A 20,013-nucleotide genomic window follows, 5' to 3' on the forward strand; every position below is an offset into this window, starting at 1 on the left:
TGAGTATTTTTAGACTATTAAGCCTTTAATTAATGAGATATTTTATGATTGGTAGTCATTTTCATTACCGATAGTGTTCAGTATAGGGGTTTATTTGTATTGTTTATAGGAAAATAAGGGCTTTTTTTTTATCAAAGATAGAATTATACTAGGTTAGCTGTTAATATTTTTAGAAATTCATTTTCAGCTCACTGGCTGGCAGAGGGGTAGATCGAACCCACGCCCTCTGAAGATGCAAAGCGTAGTGTTGCCATCCGGGCCAACACTCACTTGCGAAAATAAGGGTTGAAGTTGACAAAATTATAAATAGTAAATTTTAATGTGATCTTTGTGAAAACATTTAAAGGACTTTATGTTTCATGCCTTTTTTATATTTATAAAACAATATTTATTGTTTTTGGATAAGAAGATCAGAAACAACATACTTTAATTTCACTTTTTGTATTTACTTTGAATAGTTTTATGAAAATGTAAAATTTTGGTTTTTACTTTCTAGCTATATTAAGTTATTAACTCTTTCTGCAGGGATATAAGACATTTATTTTAATATAAGATGGATTTATTTTATTTGACTTACATTTAAATGTATGTCAAAAAAAAAAACCTTAATCTATAGGTTGCGTAGTCAGAAATACAAACAAATAATGGACTACGAGATATTAAAAAAATAGTCTTATTAAAAAGGCGAAAAATAAAAAAAAATACTGAAAGTAAGGTGGGAGCAACTGCATCGATTATACTTTTCAAATATCACTCATAATAGAATTATAAATTATTAAGTGTACTGTGCAATTAACAACAAACTCCCGCCATTATAAATAGATAAAAAAAGGGTTAATTCCAATAAAATACCAAACGTTTGAAAATTTTGTCAGTTATAACCAAACCTTTCAAAATTGTCTAGTTTAGCCAATTTTATGATATTTAGAACCTTTTCTGGCCATTTGCGAAAGAGTCAAAAAAATTATCATTCGTGAATGGGCTAAACTAGCCGATTTTGATTGATATGGAATATTTGAAACATTTATTAGCAAAATCAATCAAAATCGGCTAATTTAACCTATTCACGAATGACGATTTTTTTAATTTTTTTCGCGAATGGCTAGAAAAGGTTCTAAATATCCCAAAAATAGCTAAACTAGACAATTTTAAAAGGTTTGGTTATAACTGACAAAAGTTGCAAACGTTTAGTATTTTATTGAGATTAACCGTAAAAAAATACATAAAATTCAAAGATTGCAAAGGTAGGATTCGAAATTCTAATCACATTTTGCCTTTGGAGCGACTTAACTACAAGATTAGATTTTCACTTTTAATTTTATTTTTTTATCTAAATGTGATCTTTCTATTAAAACAATCTAACATTGTCAAAATAATAAATTTGGCAAATTTTTTATTTATTTTTTAGTCTCCAAAAATCTAATTACTCCAGTCATTGTTTGGCATAATAGTAGTTTTTTCGGTAATTCCATGAGATGGTTTAAATAGGTCTTAACTATGAGACGACACTTTAAATTTTTCACATTTAAACTAATTCCTACTCGAATAGATCCTTTGCCAAGTAAATGTGTATGCAAGTGGTTTAGGTGACCTTTCCCCCTTACTAGTAGCTAAATGTGCAATGTGTTTGTCGAATAATTAACTTGTCCCTCTTGCACATAAGTTCAGTTATCTAACTTAAAAAAATTAATAATTTAATCACAAAACATCAGATAATAACAACATTAATCAGTCATCAAAATATTTTTAATAGTGGTCAAGAAGGAATAATTAATCTAGCCATGAAAAACAAACATATCTTTAAAATTTAATAATATGTAAAGTTGATTTTATTTGCTATTTAATTATGGTTCTTATCCAGTTCTAGGCACATAGATTTTCAAAAGAGCTACCAATGATTAGTACTAAAGTAGTGTTTTTTAATTTTTGCTTTAAATTTTTTAATATGTAGACATTGATTTGGATAATATTTAGTATTAGGACCTATGTCAGCATATAATATTAAATTGGCCTACTTTAGAAAATTCATATGTATAGGAAAATAACATTAGCCTAGTATTAGTCTAGTAGGAGAGACTCGATGAGTCGGTTTATCATAATCAATGAAATGAATCACATTTCCGTTAAAAAAAAAGTATTAGTCCAGTACACAGGAATCTATTAAGTTTTATGAAAAAATTATTACCAATGTACTACTAACTCAAGAACTCTCCTTAAACTAGAGCAATTTGATATCAGTTTATTTATGTGATACTTATGTTGTAGGCATATAAACATACTGAAATAAAAATTGCCAAAATAAAAAAAAAACTTCTAAAAATAATGACTTATAAATTGAGACTTTTGGAGTATCAAAATTGCAGGTAAGACTGTAAGCGTATGCAAAAACCAAACCAAATAAATAAATTTGCTTCGGTTTATTTGACATTATTGATTTTTCAATTCAATTCGGTTTTGAAAGTAAAAACATTCCGGTTCACTTTAGGTACAAAACAAACCGAGAAAACCACCGAAATGGAAAAATCAATTGAATCAACTAGTTCGGTTCGGTTTTATTTGACTAAAAATATTGTAAATCTAAATTATTCTAAGTTTAATTTCGCTTAAGTTTCGAAAGGAATCAGAACATCAATAATATCGCTCGATTAGCATAAAAGCAGCATATTGTTTTTGGATTGTTTAAATCAACAAAATATTCACATTCAACAACAAAAAAAGTAACTGAAACCTAACCACACATTTGTAAATAAAAATATTTAATGTTCTGCAGCTCAAACTACACAATCTTCATGTAACAGCAAATTACAGAGGAAATCTTTATATTCAAAAATCTTCAGTTTCACTTATGTATAGAGCTACAAGCATAGCTTCCATTGTGTCATTTCCCAATGAGTAGATTCTGAAACACGAAAATTCCGCTAATCGATGGTCTTGACCTGGATCGTTTGGAACGTTGTTCGAGTTGCAGAAGACGGAGTAATGTCCGAGACAATCAAAACAGTGTTTCCTTCTTTCATCATACCTTTTATTTTTACAAGATCGATGGTTCTTGAAATGTTTGCTTCCATGTCATCCGACAAATCGACGAGTATTGGGATGATTCCCCATTGCAAATTTAAAGCCATACGAACACTGTTGTCGTCTGTAAATGCAAATATTGGAGAGTTTGGACGGTTCCGAGACAATCGTGATGCCATCTCCCCATGCTTCGTGTAGACAAAGATAGCATCAATGCCAAGGTTATTAGCTGCACGGAAACATAAATGTTGAAATGAAAAACAATGAAATGAGAAACGGAAAACTACTTTTTATTAAGAATATGTAACAGATATAGAGTTCCATAGCTTCAGAAGAGTTCCGTAAATGAATATGAAATGCAAAATTGTAAATAAAATGTGTAATTACCCATTTCAACAGAAGAGTTGCATATCTCTTCAGATATGCGATCAGCCAATGAAACTCCAGGTTCATGTCGACGGAAAACCCTTGGCCGGTTTTCATTACAGATCTGCAGTTCCATTCTGCTGCTGACCATCCGCAAAACAGAAAGAGCTTTCTCTCCAAATGGTCCAATAGCCGACTCACCAGACAGCATCATTGCATCGGAATATTGTCGAACTGCTTCAGCAACATCTGCAACCTTTTTCATTGGCAAAAAAAACCGTAAGAAAAGGAGCATTTGACCTGTTGATGATGCCACTTAAAAGAACAATTGTCAGCCATAGTCAGAATGGCATAGTACCTCAGCGCGAGTTGGGGTTGGATATTCAACCATTGACTCGAGAAGTTGAGAAGCTATAATCACTGGCTTGTTTAACTTCCTGCATATACGGGTTACATCCTCTTGGACTGTTGGAATCTGTTCAAGTGGAACTTCTACTCCTAGATCCCCACGAGCCACCATAATTCCATCAGATGCCTCGACAATTTCTTCCAATTTCTGAAGAGACTCCAAACTCTCGATCTTTGCCAATACTCTTATTGAACTGTATAAGATGCAAAAGTTATTCATGAGAAATTATGAGTTTCGTTGCCAAAAAAAATCAAGGAATTTCCTAAATTAAAACAGTAAAAAGGGTGATAATTTTTTAATAAAAAACTTCAATTTTTCATTAAGTATGAATCTCATGAATGAGTGAGTAATGAAAAGCCTGAATAAAAGCTAACATTAGTATGAGCGCATGAGGAATGAGATGAAAATCTGAAACATTGTATGAACGAGAAGAAACAGATATAGTTTTGTAAATGAGATAATACGAAACACCAACTTTGCGAGTGATGTATTTTCTTACTCAGAAGCCTTGGTAGAGAGATAGCTCTTCAGATTGTTGATAACTTCAGCATCATTTACAAATGACACGGCGATGAAATCAACACCTTCGTAAATTCCAAAATTGATGTCTACCCAGTCCTGTGGATTCAAGGATATAAATTGTGAGAAGGCAAAGAAATTGGCAAGATTCGCTACATTTTCTACCAGCAAAGCTGCTAATCTATCTAAGCTGCATTTTCATTCCCTACAAGCTGTGATGCAGCTCTACACACGAGGACTATTGATACATAACGATATTAAGTTTAAAATCTAATGATCTGAAGCGGCAGGCAAATTTCTTCTATTTTTACCAAGCATCTAAGAATAATAAAAACACATTTATCATAAAGTAACATAGTTGATATAGAAGTAGAGCTTCGTAAGATCAAAATGTAAAAGAATTGGCGGAAATCGTTGCTAGAAAAGAATAAGAATAACTCGACCTTTTCGGATATAGTTGGAAGACCTTGATAGGAGAGCTTCCCCTCTCTCCAGAAACTCAATTTAGCTCGAGGTAAGAGTAGACCAGGATCTGTGCACTTACAACGCAAGTCATTTCCCATCCTTTCGACAACTTGAAAGGTGGCCATTCCTCCATCAATTATCAGTTCATCACCGACCATAATGCCTGAAATAATTTGAGTTAGATAACGAAATAAAATTACGTAAAATAAATATTATCCTTGCATTTCAAACCTAAAAGATCAACGTAGATTGAATGACAGATGACCACCTTCAGAAAAACCTTCGTAATTTGCTCGAACAGTGAATGGACGTGAGCCCTCAAATTTCTGAGCTGTAAATACCCATACAGAACCTTCCTGGTTTACAAAAATGCACCAGTGTTAACAAATGGTTATCAGAAGCCAACTCGGCAAATAAGGTTTCTCTGAAACAAGACAAAATCAACCGTTCCTCTATAAGCAAGCCTAAAATAAGAAAAATCTGTATCACACAATCGTATAAATAAGTCCACATTCATGCTGTCTACATTGCAGGGGAACTTTCAAATAGAAAACGTTGAAACGGGAAACAACAAAAGAATTATCTTTACAATCTTAGTTTATAAATAAAAATTTCAAAGTTTCAGAAGCATTTCCAAAATTGAAAATGAAACATGAAACGTAGAGCTCCACAAACTCCAGTTTATTATAGCACTGAGTTCTATTTATAAGAGGAGGGGGAGGAAACTAACTTACATAAGAACTGCAAGGTTGTTTCAGCTCTATGTAGCACGGACGCAAATACGAAAAAACAGGACACTTGAACACAATCAAACGATGTTAATTTAAGGTTTCCTATGTTTAAAATGAAATTTCGTGGATGAAACATTAAGTTCTCAACACGTTTCCTTGTCCGTGCTACTTAGTTCAACTACATTACAATTCTAAATAACATGTCAACTAAACAAAAGAAGTACTGGTTTCATCAACCTAATAAACATCAAATACTATAAGACATATCCAACAATTCAACAACATTATAAACTCAAAACCGAGTCGAATCCGAGTCATATACCTCAGCTTTAAGAGAACAAGGAGCACCATGATCAACAACATGAATCTGACTACCTTCAGTATCAATCATAATCGAAACACAAAACCCTTTCTCCTCATTCAACTTCTTAATCTTCCTAATAACATCACTATGCCACTCCCTAGTATTATGACACATATTAAGCCTAGCTACATTCATCCCTCCCTTAGCCAACTTCTCCAACTCCTCATAAGAACTACAAGCTGGCCCAATTGTACACACTAACTTAGTTTTTCTCAAACCAGAAACGCCATTCTCTCTTAACTCACTCTCTACTGCAGAATCTAAACTCAAATTATCAAAATTTACTTCAAATTTTTTAACTTCCCTCTTAACATTCACCTCAGCTACTGCTCTAACTCCTAAAATTCTTTTGTTTCTTGCATTACAAGAAACAATATGACCATTAACACCAACTCTAAACACACCCTTTTTTAGATCAAAAGTTTGGATTTTTTGGTGGAATCTGAGTATAGAATCACTAGAAATTGCCATTTTTAAAAAAGGGTATTTGAAATTTGGTGAAAAGATTTGATCTTTTAAGTGTTTGAGAATTAAAGATCCAAACTTTGTGAGTGAAACAATGGATTTGGATTGAAATCTCCGCCCAGTGTTTGTAGTTTAGTGTACAGTAATGGTGGAGAAAACAAAGATATGTGTAATAGTAAAGCTTAATTGTTATCTATTAAGGAATTAAACTAATGCCCACTTGAAAATTAAGTATGATTCTTTTAGGGTTTAAGATTGGTATGAACTAAATTAAATTGTGTAAAAGGGTAAATTTGATCCTCTAATATGTATTCAAGATTAAATAAATCAATTTTAATTTTTTAATTAATTAGATCCTCAAATTTATTTTATGGTTATATACGTCATTTTTAACGCTTTTCGTCAATTAGATATTAAATTCTCTTAATTTAGTTCAAGTAACACCTGATTTGTATATTTTAAACGCATGATTTACTTGATTTAAAGACATAAATTTGGAATTTTATTGATTAAAATAATGTATTCGATTTCAATATATAAAGTTAAAAAATTTAATGATTAAAAAAAATAAACATAATTTATTTAATTTCGAGACAAAAATTTGAGGTCCGAATTGGTTTATTCAAATTAAATTATGAAATAAGAGGGCGGGTTTAGAGTGGCTTACCTGCCTGATTGTAACGGTCAACTACTCAATTGAAGGGTAAAAATGGGTAGATTTGCAGAGAAAAAGTTGGCAATTTTTACGTTACAGAAAGGACTGTTGTGGACAAGTTTTGGGGAATGTGGTCCTTGTCCTTTCTCTTACACAGTCTGCCTCTGTGTCATTGCCAATAAAGTTTTAATCTTTTAGCATTTTGTTCTGTTTTGTTGTCATGTTTTTTTTTTGTTCTTGTGAATTTTTTATTGAACAAGGAATCATTATCTAACCTCATTTTGGTATCAAATAGTATCAAAAAAAATCATTGTTAAAATATTGGACAAAAAAAAATCACAACTATGGCAAATCGAATTAAAACTATCCTTTTGACAAAAAAAGGGTAGATTTCATATAAATCTTAATTTATTGATTAAAAATGACTTACATGTCAGCAAATTGCATCAATGAATGAGTGATACGTCAGTACCATGTATGAATTTAGAAAAAAAATAAAAGTTTGTGTATTTTTGTGAGAAGTTTTAAAAACGTGATTAAATTAAAAAAAACGTATAAAGTTTGTGAATTTTTATAATATTATCCCTTATTAATAACACCCCATTTAAAAAGTTTTGCCCTGGTCTGCAACTTGCTATGAATAGCAAGCAAGCTAAAAAGGAAAATTTAGAAATGTTCCCAGTAATCTGTGCGCGTGTGATCTCACTACCATCACTTTTTTAACGATTAAATCCATGTACTAAAAGACATTCATATTAGATTTTTATACTATCAATTTCATCCAAATTAAGTCCTTCAATTCAATTGCGCCAATTTCTATGCAAAGACATCGAGTTTATCTCTGACGGAAATTGTCGGAAAGACATAATATGTTTGCAATTGATAATATAAATATGAACATTGTTTCATAACTTAATTGTTAAATATGTAACAACAAAAGAGCTCAAATATGTATTATGCCATTGTGTTTTGGCTTATTGCCAATGCCTATCCACAACATGAATAAAAATAAAAGTGGCCCCATATTAATCACATTTGACATGTGATGTTTGTAAAAAAAAACAAAATCAACATAGTAAAAATATTATATACTTTTGTAATTACCTTGAGAGCAAGAACAAGAAGACATTAATCGCCATGTCTTGATTTAAAGTTGATGTTACTTAATTAGTAGTCATGATTATCAATTATCATGAGTGGTTTGCATAAAAATAAAAATATTCCACAACTATGCTCAAGTAATTTAAGTATACTCACTTTTATTTTAAGGCTAAATATTTTGAGGTCTTTAAATTATATACTTTTGGTTCATTAGATTTCTTAAAAACTATTTGACTTTTTCGGATTGTTAAACTTTTATTTTTTGGTTCATCATGTCCTTCAACTTTTATTTGTCTTTCTCAAGTCCCTAATTATTTATTTTTTGGTTTATTGGGTTTAAATGGATCTTCATTTAAGGACATAATGAATCAAAAAACAAAAGTTTAAAGACCTGAGAAAGTTAAATAAAATTTGAAAAACTTGATGAACCAAAAAATGAAAATTTAAGAATCTTAAAATGGATTTAGCCTTTTTTATGCCTTTTTAATGAAATTACTTTAAGGTGAAAATGATAAAAAAAAAAGGCCAAATGTCATAAAAAGGCCAAACCTTTTATAAAAATTTCACAAAAGTCCTGACCTTTCAATTTTGTCGATTTTGGCCAAAAACAAATTATTTGGTTTCAATTGTGGCCAACTCTCAATTTGATTTCAATTTGCCTATGTGACGCCTATGTGGCATGCCAAATATTGAAAGGTCAGGACTTTTGTGAAACCAAATAATTCATTTTTGGCCAAAATCGACAAAATGGAAAGGTCAGGACTTTTGTGAAACCAAATAATCAGTTTTTGGCTAAAATCGATAAAATTGAAAGGTCAGGACTTTTGTGAAACTTTTGTGAAAGGTTTGGTCTTTTTACAACATTTGGCCTAAAAAAACATCCACTTTGTTGTTTTCCATGTGCATGTTTGACAAAAAACATCATACTTTATCGAATCGCACTCTTTTTTCCATTTAATAGATGAACCCATCCAAATGTGTGACAAAATTTTTTTTTTCTTCAATTCTTTTTTCAGTTTATTTTAGCAAGAATTAACTAAATTTGCATAATTCTAATTACTTTTATAGACTAAATAAAATAATTTTTTCAAAGAAATTAAAAACTAAGCCAAAAAATTAAATAAACACTTTATGAAAAATGTAAATATATTGATAGGTGAAGATAATTAATTATAAATAAATTTAAATGGGATAGTTTATTTGCATACATATAAAATTGAGTTTGATTATATTATATTTAGGAAAGTTTATCCCACAAAATGAATATGTCATGTTATTTTTACAATAAACTAATAAATATTTATGATATAATTTTTTATTTTTTATTTATTTTTTTAATATTAAATATTTATACATGACAAACGTTTTATTGGTTTGTTATATGAATAATGTGGTACGGTCATTATGTTGTATAACTATTCGTTGTTGAGAGAGAAAAAAAACACTAAAGAAAAGATAAATGTGGTTTCTGAGTAGATTTCGCAAATAGTTCAAAACGAGTTACAAGAAATCCCAATTTTCCAAAAAAAACATGTACTTCCAAGGATTTCAAGTCATAACGCACCACAAACTGCCCACTTCCTTTTCTATTACTATATGAAATGAAACTAAACATGTGTCACACATGCTTCTTCTATTAACTCTTTCTTGGAAAAAGAAATATTTTACTAGATCAAACTTTAAAGCATGATAAATTTAATTAGAATAATTATTTTTTAAATGACACCATATCTTTTGATTTGTTGTTTAAAGAAAGGGTTTTCAAACGTTCGTGAAAGAAATTGATTCCGCGACTTTAACAGAACGTTATTTACTCAATGTCGTATTTGAGTTATATCTCATTACTTTGACATTATATATACAACTTGATAAAGATGAATTACAACATTCGATATATCTTATTAAATTTGATCTTCAATTAACTTTTTATAACCTTGATCAACTTGAAATTTTCAATATCTAAATTTAATAAGAATTTTAACTTTTCAAATTGAATCATCTACACAATATTTATTGATAAAAAAATTAAACAAAAACTTATATATATGTAAACCAACAAAGCCAATTGACTCGTATGTCAGTCATGATCAGAAACATAATTTTTTAAAAAATAAATATAATTCTAAACTCTCAGGTTGGTATGAAGTGTCGATTTTAGTTTGTTTTCCAATAATTTTTTTTCCTAAAAAATAAGTGATTTTCTGGTTAAAATTATAAAAAAAATCACATTCCAAATACTAAAGAATTTTAAGGGTTTTCAGATAGAAGGTATAAAATTTTAATGGAGAGAAAGAAAGATTTGTCATACTTGTACTATTGTATAGTATATGTTAGTATAAATTAATTTTCCTAAAAAACTCAGCGACTGATGGATAAAATTATAAGGTGTATGTGGTTTATTTTATTTTAACAAAATTCAATTTTTATTGTCAACTTAGTAATCTAAAGATTGAATATTAGTTTTTATAATATAAAAAATACTACTTTTATTAGGGTCAATTGACTTTGAAATGCAGCTAGCTAGATGATTAGTGGTAGGTGTGTCTTGTTCGTCCTTTCAAATAATACACTAATATTAAAATAATGTAGGTCAAAATTACAACAAAAATAAAAGTACAATTGTTAAACTGAAGAGAAAAATGAAATACTCCCTCCGTCCCATTTTAGAAGTCCCATTTGACTTTACACACAGATTAAGAAAACATTAATTATTCTTGTCTTTTCATGTTTTACCCCTATTAATGATAGTGAAATTTTCCATAGAACTCTTTTAAGATAACTAAAATAAGGGTAAAATAGGGTATTCAATGAATAAATATTCTAAAAATAGTAATGGGACTTTTTAAATGGGACATCCTAAGATAGAATATGGGACTTTTTAAACGGGACGGAGGGAGTAAAATTATTAAACGCTCTTTGATTTTGCCCCATAATAAGGGGATATGCTAGCAGAATTTTTTTAAATCTCTTTATTTTGAAACTTTAGTCCCACAATTTACATATATATCATCCAATACTAAATTATTTGTTAATTTGAATACTATGAATCCAACAAAACTAGCATGGATGCCTTTTGGTGATCACAAAAGAAGGAAATGATACCATGATATGGATAAGACCTACTTCATGTTCATATTATATAATTATTATAAACACAATTAAGCTTTTTTATATAACATAATTAAACATTAATAAGTTAAAAAGGTACCATGAGTTTAGTCAAGGTGGAAGATTAAGTAACAACTACACTAAACCTTACTAATCTTATTGACTTAGTGAACTTAATTTTAGAGGCCACAAATGTACTAATTATTAATTACTCTCTCTGTATAAATATAAAAATTAAAAAATATTTAAATTAATTGAAGTTAATTTTTGTGTCCAATTTTCATAGATATATAAATAATATATGGTGACCGTTTTTTTTATTAGTCATTTTATATTAAAAATTCAAAATAAATAATTTATTTGAGGATAATTATAGGAGTAAATAAGATTTTAAATCTTTATTTGGTTTACAAAATTTTAAAGATGGTTTATAATTTGAAATGTCAAAAATAATAAAGTGATCTATCAATTTGGGATGAAAGAGGTATACAATTTTATTACTATAACAGATTTTTTACAAAAATATATTATACACAATTTTTTTATAAAAATATCAGTACTTAACTCTTTTCTACTAAACAATGTATTATAGTGCATTCAAATAAGTTTATTGGGCTTAATTTTTAATTTGATCCTTCAATTATATCACTTTATCTATTTTTTGATAATTTTTAACTATTAAGAAAAAGATATAGTTTACTTACTCAATAGGGTTTGAACATATTTGTCCACATCGGCATGTGATAAGTGCCAATAATAAAGATGGCATTTCTGAAAGTCGAATTTATAAAAATAAATATTACTAAGTTTTAAATGTTTGATATAGAATAATAAACAATATAGGGGTGTTATAGAATAATAGTACTGTATATTTAAGATGTCAAACAATATAAATTTCTTAAAATTTAAACACGATTAGATAATTTTCAACAATGACTTGTTGCATTTTAATTAGGTAGTAATTGTGGTAATTTATGGAACAATTTCGAATTAAGTTGGCATAACTTTGAGAATATACGCACTTTATATATTTTTCTTTCAAATAAGAATATTCTAATAAGGATAAGCATTTTCTCATTGAAATTATTCTCCAATCAAGTGGTAAGCTAAGGAAGAAGAAAAAACTTTATTATTATTATTGTTATTATTATTAGAAGAGTTATTGTTAATGCATATTTTCAAGTTTCACATTTTTTTTTCTTCAGATTTAGACACAATTTAAAAAACATCTCATCTCGTTTTTTAAACTTCTTATTCTATAACCCCATTTGCATTTTATACATTATTTTGTATAAAATTAATGTCGTTTTTGGTCGTATGTATCTATAAAATTGATATCTTCATTCATCAATTTATTTTTTTTAAAAACGACCACACAAATTTTAAATTTTACCCACAATATTTGAACCATAAATCGCAGCAAAATTTAGGATTTTTGGCTACCTAGAGTTCCCAACAAACAATGTAATACACAGAACTCATAAAATATAAATTTAGAAATAAATTACATATCTAAATAATCACAATTAAAAAACCTGTAGATATATAATAAATCTAAAAATTAGAAGTTAAATTTTAAAAATCTAAATTTGTTAACTAATTTTCTAAATCAAGCCATGCAATTGATTAATTTAGATGTTAAGCGGGTTCTTTTTGTAGCCTTCATATCATACGAGTACGTTAAAGAGAAGACACTGCCAATTTAGGATAATAAGCTCATGAACTTAATTTTACTTTATTATTGAAAAAAATTTCACTAACAAGTTTGACTCGTGCATAATTTTATTTCTTTTGAATAAAGCAATATTAAACCGAAATATTTAATAAATATCACCTCTATCTCAAAAGGAGGCGATCAACCATATCTTTCAATACAAATATTTTATCACGACTTTGCTCAAATCATTAATTCTATAAATTATTTTGTTCAAGTTCTCACGTCCATATTTATGAGAATCTATTTTTTCAGATATAAATTTTTATGTTTCTGAATTTCATCAATATTTCATAAAAAATACAATGGCAAGACAAAAAATAATTAATATGAAGACGTCAGTTTATTTTTCTTTTAATTACATGCAAAAAATAATTATCGTCGAAAATCTAATAAGCAAATAATTAATTTCTTACATTTGCAACAAAAATAACAAATCTTTATCTATCTCATTAAACAAGAATGTTCAAAATTCAATATTTCTATAAACTCTCAGTTTATTCAAGCTAAATAATCAAATATAGAAAAATATTTTAATTTTATAACTTGTAAAATTTTCTTGAGTAAATTTTTTATAATGATTTTTTAATCTCTCTAAAAAAATTTAAAAAATAGCTAATTTTTTTTAAAAAAATTCGAGGGGCATAAATAGGAATTATAAAAAATGTGTAAGAAGTTTCCAAAGCTGGCTCTACACTAGCCCACTCCTGCAAATCTCAGCATAAAAAATCTCATGAAGTGAAAGCAAAAAAAAAAACTATAAATATTACTAACTCACAATTTCCAATTCCTTCCCAAAATTTCATTTTCATTTCTTTATTTGTTTTCTCTCAATTGTTCTTACGAATTGAATGCAACAAACCCTAATCTTTACTTGAAATTCAATCAAATTTCGCTCAAACAAACAAACCCAAATCAAATAAAGACAAGAAAACGTAATTGAATTCAATTTTTCTGTTTCCATTTCTGTTTTTAGTGATTAAAAAGATTCAATCTTTCTTTAAAAATTTTCAGTTTCTTTTAAAAAGATTCAATCTTTATTGAATTTTCAGTTTTTTTGTTGTTAGGGTTTTTCTGGGTTTCTTGAGCTATGAGGATAAACGATGAAATCTCGCCGGAGGAGAAGGAGGAGGTGAAAACGACGTCGTTGTTATCTATACCACAGCCTCAAAAAACGGTGGTTGTTGGGTATGCCTTGACATCCAAGAAGAGGAAGAGTTTCTTACAGCCCAAGCTTGAAGCTTTGGCTAGGTATACTAAATTTTTGTTCTTTTTTTCATGAATGTATAAGCATGCATTTGTATATGAGTGTCTAGGTAGCACGGACACGGAGAAATGGTGTTATTTTAATGTTTTTTTTTTATGTTAGAAATGAAGTTTTGTGTCCAAAACGCCACGGAAATCGGTGATTGAATGAAGTGTTTCGATGAGTATCAATGTGTTTTTGATTTTTTAAAATATGTACTTTCTTGGTCTTAACATCAAGATTCTTGATTATATACCTAAAAATGAAGTTTCCTGTTCAAAATGCCACGGGAAACGTTGATGGAATGAAGTGTTTGATGTGTTTTGATTTTTTTTAAATTTGCTGTTTCTTAGTTTCTTAACATCAAGATTCTTGATTTTATACATCTATATGTATGAAACCATATGTTTAATTTGTAATCTTTGGATTGTGTATGTGGAGTTTATTGTTTTGTAGATTGCTATATAATTTCCTGAAATGGGTTGTTTTAGAATTCTTGATTTTTGCAAATTTTGGTGTTTTTGTTTTTAATATTATATGGTTCATGTGGGGCTTTATTTCAAGATCAGAGCTTTTACTCTGGTTGATAATGGTACATGATAATTTGTTTGGTTATGTATGTTCGTATCACATCTTGATATAGTTTTTGCAATTATTTTTACTATTAGAATTTAGACTTTACTTGAGGGTATCTGGAATCTTTCATTTTGCATTTCTAATTCTTTGTGGGAATATTCTTTTTAATGTACTCTTTCAATTGGCATCTGAGGAGGAACATAAATAAAGTCAATGTTTGGTGCTTTGTTCTGTAGTTTAAAATGGTTACTATGCAGCAAGTTATTTAATTGATTCTCTAAAGATTTTTTTTATTTATTGTTTAATAAATTTTGCTGTTTTTTTTCTTTTGGAACATAGTATTAGATTCAACCTTTAGCTTGTCGTTGCTGCTGATTATGTGCTTAGACTTTTGCTGCCTACCTTTCACATTCTTTTCTTCAGTGTATTAGATTTGCTAAATATCTCATTTTAACATGCACGTACACGGGTCAATGGTCTTATATATAGAAGGTTTTATTGGTTGGTCCAGCCGCAGTACTCCGCGATATCACAATTGGAAAATCCACTTGTGGGGTCCACCAATTTGTCGAGATCGACTTTAATTTTCTAAGCAAAGATCTATAGTTGTCGGTTTCTTCCATACAATAATGATGATATCTTCAATTTGTGATTATACTATAATAAGCTTAAACCTAAATTACTATAATTCCATCGGGACATGACACGTTTTGGCCAGGGGCGTTCGATCCTTGCCGCGTGGCTTATGGATTAATGAGCCTCTCGATGCAGAAAAATGACATGAGAGAATATTCTATAAGTGAAGACTACATTGTTGTTTTTTCTGAACTTTTTATTTGTGAAATGATTTTATCTTGTGGGTGTAGGGGGGAGAAAAAAGTTTGTAAATTTGCTCAGATAGATGGATTAAGTTCATTTGGTCATTTAATTTCTTTAATTTTTTTTAAATGGTGACTCTTTATCTACGCAGTCTATTAAATAAAGTAATTTAATTGTTGGTGCAGAAATAAAGGGATCTCGTTTGTTGCCATTGACGTAAAGAAGCCATTATTAGATCAAGGTCCTTTTGATGTTGTTCTGCACAAGGTTAGTGTTAGTCCCTCTCTTTCTTTCTCTATTTATATCAACTCTTTGCTCTCTCTCTCTCTCTCTCTCTCTCCCACGCGCACACAGAGAGGGAGCAGCACACACAAGCACCACATGGACATGTTTCCTTTGGTAGTATCTTTATGTTGGAAAAGCTCTTTAGTCTGCATCTATTTATTCTATGCTGTACTGCTTTTGAATAACTGATCAGGTCGTTGGTGAAATATAGTTCAATGTCTTTTTAGCTATTTGAACGAACTTATAAGCAGATGTCTGATGAATTTTATGTCTCTTGTAGTTGTTGGGAAAGGACTGGTGTGAAGCTATTGAGGTTTGTAATCTTGTCATTATGCCTATTGAATGTACTTACTGATTATTATGCAATGTATGAAATTTTTCGTTTCTGAAACTTAAGCAGCGTATTATTTTCATCAGTTTATACTGTAGCAACTCATTCTTATCCATTTGATTTTCCTTTTCATTTCATCTCTAAAGGATTACCAGCAAAAGAATCCAGAAGTAACTGTCCTTGATCCTCCTAGTGCTATACAACATCTACGAAATCGCCAGTCAATGCTTCAGGATGTTGCTGATCTCAACTTGGCTGGTCCCAATGGTAATCTTTTTAGCATATTCTCAACTTGGAGATTTCTTTATTCTCTTTCTTTTGGGTCCTTTCTGTTAAAAGGCTTTGCTTTTTGTTGAAGATTGTAATTCTGGTGATTCTGATTTGTTAGGCAATGGTTTATTGTTCCTGTAGGCAAAGTTTGTGTTCCAAAGCAAATGGTTGTCAATAAAGATCCATCATCCATTCCTCAGGAAGTTTCTAAAGCTGGGCTGAAGTTGCCACTAGGTAAAATTTCATGTATATGTGCAACTTGGTGAATAGATATGTAGTGAGCAACTGTGGACTCCTTTTACCGTTAGTTGAACAGTTTTGTTGGCCAGCTGTGGTTACGATGATGCCGGTAGTTACTTAAATTTTCTGCTGCTGCGTCAATTGTTTCACTGGATGCTATGTTGTTTAATTACTACTTTGTTAATACTGTAGTTGCAAAACCACTGGTAGTGGATGGAACTGCCAAGTCGCATGAGTTGTTTCTTGCGTATGATGAATACTCTTTGTCGGAACTGGAACCCCCATTGGTTCTACAAGAGTTTGTTAATCATGGTATGTCTTTTGGCCAAGGCAAGGACTTTTTTTCTGTTTTATTGTTGCTGTGATTGTATTGTTGTTTGAATTCTTTTTATTTTGTACTTTCTGTACCAGGTGGTGTTCTCTTTAAGATTTACATTGTTGGTGAATCTATAAAGGTCGTTCGACGTTTCTCTCTGCCTAATGTCAGTAATTGTGAGCTAGAAAAAGTTGCGGGTGTGCTTCGTTTTCCTAGGGTCTCGTCTGCCGCAGCTTCTGCAGATGATGCAGATTTGGATCCTTCTGTTGGTGGTAAAGCTTTTTGTTCTTGAAACTTCACATTTGTTTCTATGGGGGTGAATGAAAAAATTGACTTTACTGCTAAAGTAGTATTATAATGTGTCCGGTCTACCCTTTTTTTTTCCTAGTCGTAAGGGATGTACTTGCTCTGTTATAGTTTACTTTTTTGTTCCCAACTTGAAATTCTGTTAAGACGGTTGCATTAATTCTCTTAATTTTAGCCCGTGTCATGTGGTATCACAAGGCTGAACATAGTGAGCTAGTTTTATATTCATAAACGTAGTGGATTATTCTTATGCGTCTGTAGTATGACTTATAATTTGGTTGAGGTATTTCTCATTTTGTATTATTCTGGTACCTTCTTGCAGAACTTCCTCCACTTCCTTTACTGGAGAAGCTAGCAAGCGAGCTTCGTCGTCGACTGGTAACCTTTCTCTCTTCTCTTTCATTGTATTTCTCTTACTGCTTTATCTACCTCTATGTTTTTTTACAAATTCATTTTAATGCATTTTTCAGGGTCTCCAATTGTTCAACATCGATATGATTCGCGAGCATGGGACTAAAGATGTATTCTATGTGATTGACATTAACTACTTTCCTGGCAAGTAATCTATCTTTATGAATTTGTCTTCAAGTTTCTAATTTGTAGGATCATCAGTGTCTTGCTGTTTTTTTGGTATGATTTGGGCCCTCTGTTCTGTGCTTCTCAAACTGTTTTCGTACTTACAGAAATATTTCAGTCTATTTTTGTTGTGAAGTTAAAAAAATGGAATATGAACCCTTATGATTTGGTATTTTTTTGACCTAGTAATCATTCTATTGAAAAGCTGTAATCAGGAAACTAGTTGCGACCAGAAAATTTCTTGCTGAATTTTCTTTACACGACTATGCTGTTGAAAATAATAATTTTATTGAAGCTGTCATACCTAGAGATTTTTCAGATTAACCTGCATTTGTAGTGGAATGGAGTGTTTGTATTTTATGTTTAGTTAGTCTCATGCGATGTCTGGAATGTTCGCTTGGTGTATGTTTTCATGTCTACTTTGTTATTAGACACAGATGATTTGACATCACTGCAATTTATTGCAGGTTATGGGAAAATGCCGGATTATGAGTACATTTTCACCGATTTCTTGCTGAGCCTACCGCAGAACAAGTCTAAAAGGAGACCTTCGACATGAACTGAAAACAAAACGAACTCCGTTGTATATGAATGTTCGGTGCCGGTCAAAATCTCTTCTCTTGCAAAATCGAAGAACAGTCAATTTCTTTAGCTTCTGTAATTACTGAATGGGTATGAAATGCCCTTTTGCTCAAGCCACTACCATGTGAAGCAGGTTCTTGCTGTTAATTCAGCTGTTCTTTTTCTGATATTGGTACTGTTTTTAGGCGAAATGAGCAAATTCCGCCCCTGGTATGTCTGCATATCGGCCGACAGGAGTTCCCGTGTTATTCATATCAGTTGTATGAGTGACTCCTGTTGGCAATATATCGGATGGAACATATTCAATAATACATGAACTGGCTGGGTTGCATTTTACCCCATTTTTTATCAATCTTTTTGCCTTAATTCTTTTATATTTCATCTGTTTTTTATATGCCATTTTTTATCAATCATTTTCTTTGGTATTAAAGTGTAAGTTTGTTGTTAGTGGAAACCATAGTGTTCATGTGAAGATCTCTTGTTTATAGTATTTGTTTTTTTAAAATTAGTTTTTTCATTACAGGAAAGATCAAATTAGATAGTACAAAGGATATATTATTTCCTTCAGTATTAAAGTTTGTTTGTTTTTTCATTACAGGAAAGATCAAATTATTATTTAAAAAGGATATATCATTATTTGTCAACTATTTTTTGAAATGCTTAAATTGCTACTTTTAAAGAAGGTGGATTTTTTTTTTAATTTATTAGCCAATTGTTTTATAATTTTTTAGTGATCTTGAAATGGCCGAAGAGGTTTTATAATTTAATGAAACGATCATTTCCTTCGCAAATTTTTTAAAAAAGTAAAAAATATTTTTTACTATTTAGATTTAGTTAAAAATATTTTACAAAAATAGCAAGAAAAAATTGCAGAAAAGATTGCAATTTTAAATTTATTTTGAACATTTATATTTTTACTCTTTTACTCTAATGGTTTTAGTTGTATTAGTCTATTTTTAAATATCCTGTTTTGACAACTGCATACTTTTTTTTTCTTTTCCCTTCTCTTTTTCTTTCCTTTTTTATTTTTTCTTCTTCCTTTTCATTTTCTTCTTCTACTTTACATTTTTGTTGTTTTCTTTTATTTTATTTCATTTAATGGTGTTCTTTAGCAAATTTTATATAACTTTTTCTATAATTCATCTAATAATTTCGGTATATAACAAACAATAAAAATACAAAGTAAATAAGAAATCACTGATAAAAAATTGATCGAATTTGTCTCAATTTTTTTTTAAAACTGAATGTTTCACAATAGCCACCGGTATCCTTTATTCTAGATTTTATTCTTCTTCTTTCTATCTTTTTATCTGTTAATTTTTAATTTTTATTGACAATTTTGTTTATTATCAAAGACTATTGTAAATTGTTTGAAATTATTTTTAAATACATGTTGCAAATAGAATTAAAGACGTGCATTTCAATCCTAAAGCATTTAGGAAAAATAAAAAATCTTAGATATCTCATATTATATAATAAAGATGAAGAGGGAGAAAACAAAATATATTTTTCTGAACACCTTAAAAAATTATCATAACTATATTAAAAAAA

At 29.8% G+C, this 20,013-nt stretch overlaps 2 protein-coding genes across 3 annotated transcripts; one reads left to right on the forward strand and one right to left on the reverse strand.

Annotated features, from left to right (window-relative positions):
• Window positions 1-2,645: 2,645 nt before the first annotated feature.
• Window positions 2,646-6,518, reverse strand: LOC126659715 (pyruvate kinase isozyme A, chloroplastic-like). Its single transcript, XM_050353051.2, has 7 exons — window positions 5,831-6,518; window positions 5,046-5,133; window positions 4,756-4,940; window positions 4,293-4,411; window positions 3,743-3,986; window positions 3,406-3,640; window positions 2,646-3,247 (listed from the first exon to the last, which is right to left on the reverse strand). The coding sequence occupies exons 1-7, from the start codon at window positions 6,341-6,343 to the stop codon at window positions 2,919-2,921; spliced, it is 1,713 nt and encodes a 570-aa protein (XP_050209008.1). The 5' UTR covers window positions 6,344-6,518; the 3' UTR covers window positions 2,646-2,918.
• Window positions 6,519-13,627: 7,109 nt separating this feature from the next.
• On the forward strand, window positions 13,628-18,814 carry LOC126659716 (inositol-tetrakisphosphate 1-kinase 4-like). 2 transcript variants are annotated; one of them, XM_056104040.1, is made up of 11 exons: window positions 13,628-13,850; window positions 13,968-14,166; window positions 15,742-15,823; window positions 16,122-16,154; window positions 16,319-16,439; window positions 16,584-16,676; window positions 16,875-16,994; window positions 17,094-17,270; window positions 17,627-17,682; window positions 17,775-17,859; window positions 18,348-18,814. In XM_056104040.1, exons 2-11 carry the CDS (start codon window positions 14,006-14,008, stop codon window positions 18,437-18,439), a joined length of 1,020 nt encoding a protein of 339 aa, XP_055960015.1. In that variant the 5' UTR covers window positions 13,628-13,850; window positions 13,968-14,005; the 3' UTR covers window positions 18,440-18,814. The 2 variants fall into 2 exon arrangements, with proteins under 2 accessions (XP_055960015.1, XP_050209009.1); XM_050353052.2 differs by having other exon boundaries at window positions 13,629-13,850; window positions 13,983-14,166.
• Window positions 18,815-20,013: the final 1,199 nt, after the last annotated feature.

The sequence above is a fragment of the Mercurialis annua genome, linkage group LG8 (assembly GCF_937616625.2).
Source record: "Mercurialis annua linkage group LG8, ddMerAnnu1.2, whole genome shotgun sequence".
Taxonomy (NCBI): domain Eukaryota; kingdom Viridiplantae; phylum Streptophyta; class Magnoliopsida; order Malpighiales; family Euphorbiaceae; genus Mercurialis; species Mercurialis annua.

Bases quoted from the DNA above. Each gene is read 5' to 3' on its own strand.
- LOC126659715 (XM_050353051.2), bottom strand. From the start codon at position 6,343: ATGGCAATTTCTAGTGATTCTATACTCAGATTCCACCAAAAAATCCAA. The intron at 5,134-5,830 runs GTATATGACTCG...TTTGTAAACCAG, and splicing joins CTTGTTCTCTTAAAGCTGAG to GAAGGTTCTGTATGGGTATT. The intron at 3,248-3,405 runs GTAATTACACAT...GTTTCCGTGCAG, and splicing joins CAACTCTTCTGTTGAAATGG to CTAATAACCTTGGCATTGAT.
- LOC126659716 (XM_056104040.1), top strand. From the start codon at position 14,006: ATGAGGATAAACGATGAAATCTCGCCGGAGGAGAAGGAGGAGGTGAAA. The intron at 14,167-15,741 runs GTATACTAAATT...TTGTTGGTGCAG, and splicing joins AAGCTTGAAGCTTTGGCTAG to AAATAAAGGGATCTCGTTTG. The intron at 17,860-18,347 runs GCAAGTAATCTA...AATTTATTGCAG, and splicing joins TGACATTAACTACTTTCCTG to GTTATGGGAAAATGCCGGAT.